The sequence below is a fragment of the Carcharodon carcharias genome, chromosome 6 (genome assembly GCF_017639515.1).
Source record: "Carcharodon carcharias isolate sCarCar2 chromosome 6, sCarCar2.pri, whole genome shotgun sequence".
Taxonomy (NCBI): Eukaryota; Metazoa; Chordata; class Chondrichthyes; order Lamniformes; family Lamnidae; genus Carcharodon; species Carcharodon carcharias.
In genome coordinates this window covers 143781851-143796178 of record NC_054472.1, presented here as the reverse complement: position 1 = coordinate 143796178, position 14328 = coordinate 143781851, and the positions used below count along the sequence as shown (strand labels likewise).

Below are 14328 nucleotides of genomic sequence, written 5' to 3'. Positions count from 1 at the left end.
CTTTGGGGAGTCAGGAGGTGAGTTGCTCATCGCACGATTCCTAGCCACTGACCTGCTCTTGCAGCCACAGGCTAGTCCTGTTCAGTTTCTTGTCAATGGTAACCCCCAGGATGTTGATAGTGGGGGATTCAGTGATGGTAATTCCACTGAGCATCAAGGGGTGATGGTTGGATTCTCTCCTGTTGGAGGATGGTCATTGCCTGACACTTGTGTGGCATGAATGTTCCTTGCCACTTGTCAGTCCAAGCCTGGATATTGTCCAGGCCTTGTTGAATTTGGACATGGACTGCTTCAGTATCTGAGGAGTTGTGAATGGTGCTGAACATTGTGCAATCATCAGCGAGCATCCCCACTTCTGACCTTATGATAGAAGGAAGGTCATTGGTGAAGCAGCTGAAGATGGTTGGCCCTCAGACACTACCCTGAGGAACTCCTGCAGTGATGCCCTGGTGTGGTGACTGACCTCCAACAACCACAAACATCTTCCTTTTTGCTAGGTATGATTCCAACCAGTGAAGAGTTTTTCCCCCCTGATTCCCATTGACACCAGTTTTGTTAGGACTGCTTGATGCCACACGCTATCAAATGCTGCTTTGATGTCAAGGGCAGTCACTTTCACCTCTTTTGTCCATGTTTGAACTAAGGCTGTAACCAGGTCAGGAGCTGAGTGACCCTGGCAGAACCCAAACTGGGCATCAGTGAGCAGGTTATTGCTAAGCAAGTGCCCCTTTATAGCACTGTTGATGACCCCTTCCATTACTTTACTGATGATGGAGAGTAGACTGATGGGGCAGTAATTGGCCGGAGTTGGATTGGTCCTGCTTTTTGTGTACAGGACGTAACTGGGCAATTTTCCACATAGCTGGGTAGATGCCAGTGTTGTAGCTGTACTGGAACAGCTTGGCTAGGCGCGCGGCAACTTCTGGAGCACAAGTCTTCAGTACTACTGCTGGAATGTCGTCAGGGCCCAAAGCCTTTGCAGTGTTCAGTGCCTTCAGCCATTTCTTGATATCACATGGAGTGAATTGAATTGTTTGAAGACTGGCAGCTGTGATGCTGGGGACTTCCAGAGGAGGTTGAGATGGATGATCCACTCAGCACTACTGGTTGAAGATTGTTGCGAATGTTTCAGCCTCATATCTTTTGCACTGCAGTGCTGGGTGCCTCCATCATTTGAGGTGATATTTGTGGAACCTCCTAAATTGTCTACCACCATCATCGACTGGATGTGACAGGACTGCAGAGCTTAAATCTGATCCGTTGGTTGTGGGATCGCTTAGCTTTGCCTACCACTTGCTGCTTATGCTGTTTGGCACGCAAGTAGTCCTCTTTTAAAGCTTCACCAGGTTGTACACTTCATTTTTAGGTATGCTTGGTGCTGCTCCTGGTATGCTCTCCTGCACTCTTCATTGAACCAGGGTTGATCCCCTGGCTTGATGGTAGTGGTGGAATGGGGGCTATGCCGGTTCATGAGGTTACAGATTAGTTCGAGTACAATTCTGCTACTGCTGATGGCCCACAGTGCCTCATGGGTGCCCAGTCTTGAGTTGCAAGATCTGTTCGAAATCTATCCCGTTTAGCACAGTGGTAGTGCCACACCACATGAGTCAGGGTATCCTCATTGTGAAGGTGGAACTTCGTCTCCACAATGACTGTGCGCTGGTCGCTCATAGCGATACTGTCATGGACAGATGCATCAGCAGCAGATTGGTTGGTGAGGATGAGGTCAAGTATGTTTTTCCTTCTTGTGTTCCCTTGCCACCTGCCGCAGATCCAGTCTAGCAGCTATGTCATTTAGGACTTGGCCAGCTTCGTCAGTAGTGGTGCTACCATCAATCTTGGTGATGGACATTCAAGTCCCCCACCTAGAGAATATACTGCGCCCTTTCCACCCTCAGTGCTTCCAAGTGATGCTCAACATGGAGGAGCACTGATTCATCAGCAGAGGGAGGGCGGTGCGGTACTTGATAATCAGCAGGAGGTTTCCTTGCCTATGTTTGACCTGATGCCATGAGGCTTCACAGGGTCTGGAGTGGATGTTGAGGACTCCCAGGGCAATTCCCTCCTGACTGTTTTCCACGGTGTTGCCATCTCTGCTGGGATGGTGATAGTGGAGTCTGGGACATTATCTGTAAGATATGATTCCGTGAGGATGACTGTGCTTGACTAGTCTGTGAGACAGCTCTCCCAATTTTGGCACTAGCCCCCAGATGTTAGTAAAGAGGACTTCGCAGGGTTCGATAGGGCTGTGATTGCTGTTGCCATTTCCTAGGTCGATGCTGGACATTGTCAGGTTTCATTCCTTTTGTGTCTGGAGCGGTTTGTTACAACTGACTGGCTAGGCCATTTCAGAGTCAACCAAATTGCTGGTTGGGCCTGGACCAGGTAAGGACAACAGATTTACTTCCCTAAAGGGCATTAGTGAACCAGCTGGGTTTTTACAATAATTGACAATGGTTTCATGGTCATCATTGGACTTCTAATTCTAGATTTTTATTGAATTCAAATGCCACCATCTGCCGTGGCGGGATTAGAACTCGGGGCCCCTAGGCATTACCCTGTGTCTCTGGATTTCTAGTCCAGCGACAATACCACTATGCTATCACCTCCCCTTGTTGGCTGTGTTCTCTAAGCTGTGCAATCAAAATTCCTATGCAGGCCACGCACAAGTCAAGCCCTTGCTGTGCATCTGTAGCTTGCTAAGTAATCAAATGGGCTACGCACTCAAATTAGAGGGAATGTTGCTTTCAGGGTGTAACTCCTTTCCTTTCACATTGGCTGGAATGATTTGATTGCTGACTCTCCTCCCAGGAACCTGCTCATGAATCTGCCATTTATCTTTTTTTTTTAAATGAGCTACACGTTCCTTTGTAGCTTTAGGACTTGTCCATTTTAAACTTTGAGAGAGCACACTTCTAGTACTTGAGTGTCAGACATTGTCATGAAAACCAAGGTTGTGGTCACAATGATAAAATGGTGGGTTAGGGTAATGAGGGGAGTGTTGTTTTAAATTGTTCCTTCACCTTGGTTCAGAGTTGCAGCAGAAGCCAGCCAGTGGCAGAACAGAGAGCGGGAGGGAGAGGCTGTTTTGCCATTCATATTTTGGTAAAACATACTTGGGCCTAGATCTTTTTTAAAGGTTAAAAAATTGTATTATGTCTACTTGAAATGTAGATGAAATCACAATTTTCTCATTGGAACATCCATTTTGGCTGGAGCATTTGAACTATGGATTCGTTGAATCATAGAAATATGTGGCACAGAGGGAGTCCACACAGCTCATGTCCATTTTTCCTTAGTTCTGTTGAAGGGTCATACGGACTTGAAATGTTAGCTGTGTTCCTCTCCGCAGATGCTGCTGAGTTTTTCCAGGTATTTTTGTTTTTGTTTTGGATTTCCAGCATCCGCAGTTTTTTGCTTTCAGCTCATGTCCATGCTGGCCTAAAAAGCTATCCCGCCTAATTCCAATTCCACTTTTTCTTGCTTTGTGGCATTCTAGGTTGCAGCATTTCAAGTGCATATCCAAGTGCTTTGCTGCCACCCTTTTCAGCACTGAGTATGGCCCTCACCAAGCTCTGGGATTAAAAAGAACTCAAGTCCCCTCTAACCCTTTATTCGTTACTTTAAATCTATGCCCACAGTTATTGGCCTCATTGATGACATCCACTCTCGGCCCCTCAATTTTATACACTTTGGTTAAATTCAACCCCCCTCCCCCAACCAACCCCCGACCCAGCCTCCGCTGTTCCAAAGAAAACAACCTCAGTCTATCCAGTTAAAATTTTCAATTCCTGCCAAAATCCATGTAAATGCCCTCTGTATATTCTAGTGTGATCATATTGCTGTGGCCCAACAGGGGATGTCCTAGCATCTCATTCCTGCTCCTCCTATTCTATCCCCTGGCTAATTAGGTAGAGTATATAAATAAAAGTCAGCTTAACCACCTTATCTGCTTGTCCTGCTGTCTTTAGGAGTCTGTCGACACCCTCCAAGGTCCCTTATTTCCTCTACACATCTCCGTATCTGAATATTTAACGTATTCCCTTGTTTGTCCTTTCCAAATGGATTACCTCTCACTTGTCAAGATTGAATTACATTTGCTACTTTTCTACCCACTTGACTAGTTCATTGATATGTTCCTGCATTGTACAGCTTTTTTCTCTCACTATGAACCAAACAGCCAATTCTTGTATCATAATCATAACCCCTTGTTTTGAAGTCTAAGTCATTAATATATACCATGGGAAGCAAGGGGCTGAGTCCTGATGCTTGTGGAATGCCACTGGAAGCTTGTTGCAAATAACCCTTCAACTATTTACATTTTTCTGCCATTGAGCTAATTTTGTGTCCAAATTGCCACTTATCCTTGGATTTTTATGAGCTTTTACTTTTTTGACCAGTCTGCCATGAGGTACCTTCCCAAAAAACATCACCAAAATCCATGTAAAGTATATCACTTACCCTCATTGCCTCTACAAGAATTCAATTAAGTTAGTCGGACGTGACCTTCTGTTAAATCGAGGACCTGAGCACAAAATCTAGGCTGACACTCCAGCAGAGAACTGAGGGAGTGGTGCACTGTCAGAAGCATCCTCTTTTGGATCAAATGTTTTAAGAGGCCTTGTTTGTCTTTCCAGTTGGACATAAAAGATTCCATGGAAGCACAAAAGGCAAGCATGCAGGTACAGCAAATAATTAGGAAAGCTAATAGAATGTTACTGTTTATTGTGAGGGAAATCGATTACAAAAGTCAGAAGGTTATGCTTCAGTTGTACAGGGTACTGGTGAGACCACATCTGGAGTATTGTGTACAGTTTTGATTTCCTTATTTAAAATAAGATGTAAATGCATTCGAAGCAGTTCAGAGACGGTTTACTAGACTAATACCAGGAATGGGTGGGTTGTCTTATGAGGAAAGGTTGGACAGGTCAGGCTTCTATCCACTGGAATTTAGAAGACTGAGGTGACTTGATTGATACCTTTAAGATCCTGAGGGGTCTTGACAAGGTGAATGTGGATAGGATGCTTCCTCTTGTGAGAACCTAGAACTCAGGGTAATTGTTTAAAAATAAAGGGTCGCTCATTTATGATAGGGAGATACACTTTTCTCTCAGGGTTGAGTGTATTTGCAGCGTTCGTCCTCAAAAGGCAATGGAAGCAGAGTCTTTGAACATTTTTAGGGCAGAGCTAGATAGATTCTTGATTAACAAGGCGCTGAAAGATGAATGGGGATAGGTAGGTATGTGGGGTTGGGGTTACAGTTAGATCAACTGTGATCTTGGTGAATGGCAGAGCAGGCTTGAGGAGCCAGGTGGCCTACTTCTCTGAATTTGTATGTTCACATTGCAAAGAAGAGCAGGGGAGTTATCCCAGGCATCCTGGCCAATATTTATCCCTTATTGAGCATCACAAAAAATATGTCATCTGGTCACTATCATCTTGCCATTTGTGGGAGCTGACTGTGTGCAAATTGGCTGCCAGGTTTCCTACGGCCAGGATTATTCCCTTGGGTGGTCGGGAAGTTGACCACTGCGTGCAATTGGGGCTGGACTGCGTTTCATGCTCGGGGGCCAATTAAAGCCTGTCCAGCGTGAAATGTGTGCGATAGTGCTGCTTGTGTAAAGTGGTAGGAGGGCAAGAACGCAAATTGGCACATGTGCATGGGTGAATGTTGGAAAAGCTCCTTGAGGCACAGAGCTGCCTTGGGGCGATTGAGTTTTGACAATTAAAAATAAATATTTCTGAAATGTTAAGAAACATGTCCCTTCATGTGACTGTCACATGAGCAGGGACATGTTAGAAATTAGGATGAATTTTAAAAAAAATTTTAAATGAATCACCCTACCCATGGATGAGGTTTCACCAAAAAATGCTAAGCCTGCTTGGCCTTTTTGCCTGCTACCAACTGGAAGGTTGGATGGGCAGCGAAAATTTAAATCAATTACATTGTTAATGGACTTAATAGGCCTTTTAATTGCTGGAGGGTGTGCTGCCGATTCCCGTGCCTACCTGCTGACTGAAATATCGCGCGAGTGTGTTATGATGCCTGGACACTTACCAGACGACTTTGGGTGTTATTCTATACGCTAGCAGGTCAGGTGCACACCCGCCTGCTCAGTGAAAAATCCTGCCCTATATTACAAAAATGACCACACTTCAGAAATACTTCTTTGGCTATAAAGTGCTTTGTGATGTCTGTTGGTCATGAAATGCGTGGTATAAATGCAGGATTTTTCTTTTTTGGCTGTTTGATTATTCTGTGCCTTTCTAAGTGATGATATATAATGTCCTATAATTTACCTGCCACCATGATGACATTAATAGGCCTACAATTATTAGGTCTGTTCCTTATTTTAATTCACAATGCAACAATGAATCATCATCCTCTTGTGATGGTAGATGTTAAGCTTTTATAAAGGTCCATGCCCATTTCTCCCTCCAAATGCAGGTGACCTTTTTGCCTCTAATAGACCATCTCTTTTCCTTCATTTTCATTTTATTCTTTCTAACACTTCTGGGTTTCTTTTTTATTTGGCAGTGTTTTTCATGCTTTGTTTTTCAAATTTTCTTCTGAATTTCACCCCTGCATTTTTTTTTTTACTGTTGTAAGATTTCTGCAGCATTGAGCTGTTGTCATCTGACTTTGAGCTTTGATTTCGTTTTTGAAAACCAAAGCCAATCGTTTATGCTCCTTGATGCCCATGGGGCTCTAGATTTGGGAGTCCCATGCTTATTTTGATGTGGGAACATTGGTTCTGAACTCTCTCCATCTTCTTTATTGGAATGAGGATTGGTCTCTGGCTTTATGCACCATTTCTGCTATTCGGTGAGATTGTGGCTCCATTTACTCACTTCTCCCTGCCACCCCCTCCCCCTGACTTGAGACCCTTATCCTTGATGTCTGAACATAAAACAATTCGATCAGATCTCAGTCTTCAAAATTGCATTTTACTATAGGGTGAAGTGTGGGGCATGAATTTAAAATGTCACACACCATTGAAGTATGTTGTTTTTTGTAATTTCTGTTGTGTAGTGGACCATAATGACCTTGTGGCAGGCTGCTACTTTTGTGGTGATTGATCTGAACAATAATTTTGTCTCAGTACCATTATAACATGCTGTGGGCTGCTGATGCCTGACTTCCTAACTCCAGCCTGGGAGGTAACCTGTGGGGTGCTCTTAAGTTGTCCTGGCAAATTTGATCAACGATGTGGTGTCTTATAATGAGTGCTAAGCTTGGTGGTAACCTGTGTGTGGAGGAAGAAGAAATGGGCATGGACCTTTATGAAATTTAGCACCGACTGTCGCAAGAGGATGATGATGCAAACATCGTTGTGTCACACAAGCACAGAATCTTTATAGTGCAGAAGAAGCACTATTCGGCCCATCAAATCTGCACTGCTCTCTGAAAGAGCATTCTACCTAGTCTCACTCCCTTGCCTTATCTCTGTAATCCTGTGCATTCTTTCTTTTCAGATAGCAATCCAATTCCCTTTTGAATACTTCAATCGAACCTGCCTCCACCGCCCTCAGTAAATTCGTTCCAGACAACAACTGCCCTCTGGGTGAAAAAAATTTTCCTCACCTTTTTACTCCTTTTGCCAAAGATTTTGAATCTGTGCCCTTGAGTTCTTGGTGCTCCCTTGAGTGGCAACAGTTTCTCCTTTTTACCCAGTCCCACCCCTCAGGATCTTGAATACTTGTATCAAGACTCCTGTCAGTCTTCATTTCTCCAAGGAAAACAATCCCAGCCTCTCCAATTTATCTTCCTAATTGCAGTTCTTTAATCTTTGGAATTATTCTTATGAATCTCCTATATCCTCTGTCTAATGCCTTCACACCCTTATCAAATATAGCACCCAGAACTGGGGGATGCAGTCCCCCAGATGAGGCCCTACTAGTTTCTTATACACATTCAACATGACCTCTTCACTCTTGAACTCAGTGCCCATGTTAATAAAGCCTCAGATATTATATGCTTTTAACAGTTCTCTCAACATGCCCTGCCATCTTCAATGACTTATGTACACATGCACTGTGCTCCTGTGCTCCTATACCTGCTTTAGAGTTTCTCCCTTTATTTTATAATGTGTCTCCATATTCTTCCTACCAAAGTGAATCACCTTCACATGCTCTGCATCAAACTTCATCTGCCACTTGTTTACCCAGTCCACCAACATGTTTATGTCCTTAATTTCAAGACTATCCTTATCCCAGTTGGCAACATTTCCAAACCTACGTATTGTCTGCAAATTTTGAAACCATGCCCTGAACACCACCGTCCAGGTCGTTAATATTTATCAGGAAGAGCAAGGGCCCCAACACTGACCCCTGGGGAACTCCACTACAAACCTCCCTCTAATCTGAAAAACATCCATTAACCACTAGTGTTGGTTTCTTGTCACTCAACTGTTTCTTGTCACTCAGCCAATTTCTTATCCAAGTGCCTACTTTGCTTTTTATTCCATGAGCTAGAATTTTGCTCGCAAGTCTGTTGTATGACACTTTATCAAATGCCTTTTGAAAATACATATACACAACATCAACAGCATCGCCCCTATCAACCTTCTTTGTTACATCCCCAAAAAACTCCCAAATTAGTTGAATGATTTTCCCTTAATGAATCCATGCTGGCTTTCTTTAATTATCCTGCACTTGTCTAAGTGACTATTGATTTTTGTCCCGAACTGTAGTTTCTGGAAGTTTCCCTACCACTGAAGTTAAATCGACTGGCCTGTAGTTGCCAGCTTTATCCCTGCACCCCTTTTTTGAACAAGGGTGTAACATTCGACATTCTCCAGTCCTCTGGCACCACCTGCATGTCTCCAGAAGACTGGAAGATTATAACAAATTCCTGTGCAATTTCCACATTCACTTCGCTGAGTACCCTTGGATGCATCTCATCTGGTCTTGGTACCTTATCTATTTTAAGTAAAGATAGTCTTTCTAAAACCACCACCATCTTCTCAATTGTAAATTCTTCGAGTGTACCAGTTACCTCCCCTCTCACCTCTGCCTCTGGCATTTTCTTCCTTTGTAAAGACAGATGTAAAGTACTCGTTTAATATCTCTGTTTCTCCTGCCTCCAGGTGCAGGTCATCCCTTTTTTTATAAATCCTTAATTGGCCCTGCTCTTTGTTTTACTACCCTTATTATTATTTATATCTTATAGAAAATCTTGGGATTCCCTTTTATGTTAGCTCCCAGTCTCTCCATGCTTTCTCCTTGCTTTTCTTATTAGTTTTTTCACTTCCCCTTAGCCTTCTGTATTCAGTCTCATTATCCACTGTATTACCTACATGACATCTCTCGTACACGCACTTCTTCCTTATTATCTTTACCTCTATCTCTCTCATCATTCAGGGCGCATTGGATTTTTGTCCCACCTTTCCCTTTGAAGAGGATATACTTTGACATTGTCTGCAATACTTTTTCTTTGAAGATGGCCCATTGCTCAGCCACCGTCTTTTCTGCCAACATTTGGTTCCAACCCACTCGACTCAGATGCATTCTCATTCCATGGAAGTTGGCTTTCCGTCAATTAATAATCTCTGCTCTGGATTGTCCCTTGTCCTTTTCCATGGCCAGTCAAAACCTTATGATACAAAGGTCACTGCCCCCTAAATGCTCTTCCACTGAAACTTGAACAATTTGGGCCAACTCATTCCAGTGTCGTTGATTTTAAAAGAGCAGACCAATCAGCGTTACCTTGGTGGTGGGTACATTATCAGAAGTGGAAATTATAAATCACCATTCAGAAAGGTGCAGAATAATCAAATATAGCCAAATAAGAGGGAAAAAACCTGCGTGTATACAATGTATTTCCTCACACCGGACATCCCAAAGCACTTTACAGCCTTGAGGTATTTCTGAGGTGTTGTTGTACTGTAGGAGGCATGGTAACCAATTTGCATGCAACCACCTCCCATAAACAGCAATGTGATAGTGACCGGATAATCTGTTCTTTGTGGTGTTGAATGAGGGATAAGTATTGGCCAGGACACCAAGGATATTTGCAGTAGTGCCATGGGATCTTTTATGCCCAACTGAGAGGGAAAATAAGGCTCCTGTTTAAATTTTTGATTGAAAAGCGCAGCACTCCCTCAGTTCTCTGGAGGAATGTCAGCCTAGATTTTATGGTCAAGCCCTCAATTTAGGGGAAAGTTGCGTCTAACTAATTGACCCTGATTGAATCCTCAAAAATTCTATGGTGTATTTTACATGGATTTTAGTGAGGCTTTTTGGCAAGGTCCTTCATGGCAGACTGGTCAGAAAAGTAAAATCTCCTTGAATCCAAGAGAAATTGGCAATTTGGATCCCAAATTGACTCAGTGGCAGGAAGGAAAGGGTACTGAGTGTTTGTGACAATAAAGTTTTCTCCCGTGGTGTTCTGCAGTGATTGCCACACTTGCAGTGCAAACTCTGAAAGGCCACGGCTGTGGTCGTGACAGATTCAATGGTTATAAACCTTGACCATTTATCTAAAGTGCACTTCACTCATCCTGATCATGGCTATGCAGTTTGTTTGCCACTGTTAATAAAAGTGCAGCCTGTGACCTGATGAAATCAGAGGGATGCAGAGGTAAGTTATTTTATGGCCATCTGTTGCAAACAGTAAGGCTGAAACCTTTGGGTGTGGCAGTGCAGTGATCAAATTGATTTTAATGATGCCATGACAAAGCACGTGATTACAATATGGCTGCTGACATCCATTTCACTTATTTGAGGGCTCGATTACACGTGAGATAGCTAATACATATCCTGAATTAATCTTGTTGCAGATGAGCAAGAGGATGAGCCGTTGTCTGCAGGAGGGAAGGTAATTAACATAAAATGCTGATTTTTTTTTTTTTTGCTTACCTACTAGCTGTCTGCAATTGGTAACTATGACAGCTAATCTATTGTTAGGTTCCAGAGCTTCTGTTTCTGTGGTGTTGATGTTGCCTGCTATTGAGGAGAGAAAGTTATCAATTCATGGATGTTGAGGGAAAGTGAGTTGTTCAGATATATTTCGAGATATTCACTTCCTTTTCTGCCTCCAGAGCTTTGCACAGTTTGGGCAGCAAATCATGCCACATGCTGTATGTGTAAAGCATAGGTAAGAATTTGTGCAAGTTCTTGGCCCTACAGCAGTGATGGGCAACCAAGGCTCGTGATTGATCCAGGTGAGTGGCCCTTCATCTCAGTTAGCCGCAAGATTGAAATCTGGCATGTGCACTAACCATGACCCTATGAATAAGATTAACATTGAACACATGCCGAATGTTTCATAATGAGTTCTAGAAAATGCTTAAAAATTCATGTGAAGCGAACTGTCATCAGCTTTAAGTGAGGATGGTGGCCTCGTGGTATTATCACTGGACAAGTATTCCAAACACCCAGTGTAGTGTTCTGTGTTCGAATCCCACCACAGCAGATGGTGAAATTTGAATTCAATAAAGATCTGGAATTAAGTCTGATGACCACAAAACCATTGCCAATTGTCGCAAGAACCCATCTGGTTCACTAATGTTGAAATCTGCCACCCTTACCTGAGCTGGGTAAACCACAGAAATGTGGTTGACTTTTAAATGCCCTCTGAACAAGGGCAATTAGGGATGGGCAATAAATGCTAGCCGAGGCAGCGACACCCACATCCCATGAATGATTTAAAAAAAAAAATTTAAATGGTTAAAATGAAAGGAAATAAAGAACTTGGCTAACTTAAATCATGCTCAGTGTGACTTCTGATTGAATCCATCCGCCTCAAGCTTTTTGAGATTAGGACTCAGGGATGTGCAGAAGCTTTACAACTTCGCATTGAAGTTTCCAGCTGTTTGTCTACTGCACTGCTTGCATTTGATGCATTTGAAAAAGTCTGCTCTCATGCAACACTTTGGACGCAGAGGGAGTGCACGGCTATCACAGTAAATGTTGTGTGCAATCAGCGCACACCTCACTTCACGTGCCTTTTCTTTACGTCACTTTAGTAATACCAGTCAGGAAAAAAAAACCACACTGATGGAAACCAGCAGAATCTGACAACCCTGCGCGCAAGCAACGGTCAACAAATTGTCACACAGGTGTGCCGAAGGTTGCCCACCACTGCTCTTACAGGCCGTGAATGCAGAGCATAATATTCACATCTATCATTAATACATTTTGGTGAGAACCATACCATGTTGGTGGCTGTTTTCTTGTAATGTGGGAATTATGGCATTTGTGACCTTGTCCCTGTTTGGTTTTATTCATCTTAGGGGTGACACACCCAGTTTGACTTTTGATCACCATGATGCAGTTAAAAATAATTTTGATCCCATCAAAATGTAAAATTCACTCCAATATCCCTGGCTGACTTTTTCCCAGCTTTACTTTCAACCCCCACACCAAAAATCAAAGCGAGCTGGATTACTTTTGCCTTCTGTTTAGTTAACCAGAGGACTCTCATCAATAAACTCCATGGCTCTACTCCACTCCACTTGGGCCTGGTCTGAAAAATGCACAGCAGGCTAGACGTGTCGAGAATTTCCTCCCTGGCTTTACCCTGCTCACAAACAACTTTGCCTGCAGTTGGTTTGCTCGTTTTGATTTTTTGCCACCAGCAACCACGGACACAGAAATAGGGCAACTAAAGGAGGAGCAAGCCAAAAGAAACTTGGGGAAATTAAGCTCCCAGAATGCTTGTGCTTATAATGGAAGTCCATGGTCCATAAACACCCGTGACACTATTTTGCAGTTTTTTGTCATGTCCATTGAGGGAAAAAATTTGAACAGAAAAACTCGTACTCTTTAAAGAATGTTACGGGACCTTCACCTTTTCCGACAACTCAGACTGCAAGTTGTTCCCTTGATGTGCTCAGGTCCAGCAAGGGGTCTTGAACTTGTAACCATCTGACCCAGAAGCACCAAATGCTGTTGATGGATCAGCTTCAGTTGAGACTAGAAACTGAAAAGCAGTGATGACCCGTAGAATGTCTGCTTTTTGAAAAGTGTGATGGTTGCAGGATTGTCGGTGTGGTATTCGAGGTAATGAACAAACTTGTCTTCAAGCCTTTGTTTTGTTTCCTTTTGTTAGTATTGCATAAATTGTGAACAGATAGGAACTACCAGGAGCTGGCATCCTATTTTAGCTCCATCTCTTAATTTTCTTCACTTCTGCCTGAGGCAGCCCTGACGCACAGTGTCACGACCTCCACCACTGATAGGACAAGGAGGCAGGCCCTGAATCCACCCCAGCCAGAACAAAGATTGAACCCTATGCTGTTGGCATCGAGCTGATTTGCACTGGACATCCAGCCAACCGATCCTTCAGAGGAGTCCAAGTTGCTTGCCAACATGTATGTTGAAGCCCCTAGAGCTCCAATTTTCTTTACATCACATGGCTGACCAGTATTCTCTTCCGCTCTTATTGCCTGTCATTGGTGTACATTGGAAGGATTTATTTGGGCTGCATTGTGAATGCAGATTGCTTGGCCATCAAGCCCTGGAGTAGGACTTGATCTTCTGGCTTGAATGCAGGGATGCTACCACTGTGTCACAGCCCTCCATAGCCCAGTCTTGCACTCCCATGAAGTGTTGATGCTACACTGCTCCCTGCTGTCTGTGCTGCTGTTTCCCTGAAAGACAGAACAAGTGATGAGATGCTGTCTCTGAAAGTGCTGCTTTTGATCACCATGACAGGAGGTGCCTATGGCAAAGCCCTTTGTCTTCTGCTTCCCAATTCTAGTGGCTTGGTTGTGTTGTGGAAACACACGTGTCCATACCAAGCTCTGCCAAATGCCTCAACTAGGTGTAATTGTTTACTATTCTGTAAAGCTTCTAATGCAAAGCAGGTCCATGTCTGAATTGTAACTGTTTTTGTGATTTAAAATATTTGATTTTCCTGTGCAAAGTGCTGAGTGGAAAAGCTGTCAGTTTGGCTTATTAAAATACCTCACCTTCTAGATCCAAGGCCAGTCTGAGCATGTGTTTTCAATATTAATGCATCAGCTATTATATATGTCATTGCTTTAAGCTGTTTGAACTGAGAGCCAAGTGACCTGTGAATTATTCACTAGGAAGATGATGACAGTGCCAATGCTAAAGGTGATCACATCCGGCCTGTGGACCAAGCAGAGGATAATGTCACTGAACAGACGCATCACATCATCATCCCCAGCTACTCAGCATGGTTTGATTACAACAGGTCAGAGTGAATGGTTTTGATTTCTCCTGTGAGCCTTTCTTGTGCGAATTAAAGAATCTGCAACAACTGTTTCCACTCCACCCTACCAGAAAAACCATAAATAATGAGTGGCTTCTTGGTGTATCTCAGTAATGTCTCAGTTGTGGTATGAGCAAGCAGATTGG

General features: G+C 43.3%; 1 protein-coding gene across 4 annotated transcripts in view; it reads left to right on the top strand.

Moving 5' to 3' along the window:
• Positions 1 to 14328, top strand: part of smarcc1a (SWI/SNF related, matrix associated, actin dependent regulator of chromatin, subfamily c, member 1a) — a 223774-nt gene that overhangs the window by 48268 nt on the left and 161178 nt on the right. For all 4 annotated transcript variants that reach the window (XM_041189167.1, XM_041189168.1, XM_041189166.1 and 1 more), the window contains 2 exons: positions 10782 to 10819; positions 14037 to 14164. In XM_041189167.1, coding sequence (XP_041045101.1) covers positions 10782 to 10819; positions 14037 to 14164 — 166 coding nt within the window. The remainder of the gene's footprint in view (positions 1 to 10781; positions 10820 to 14036; positions 14165 to 14328) is intronic.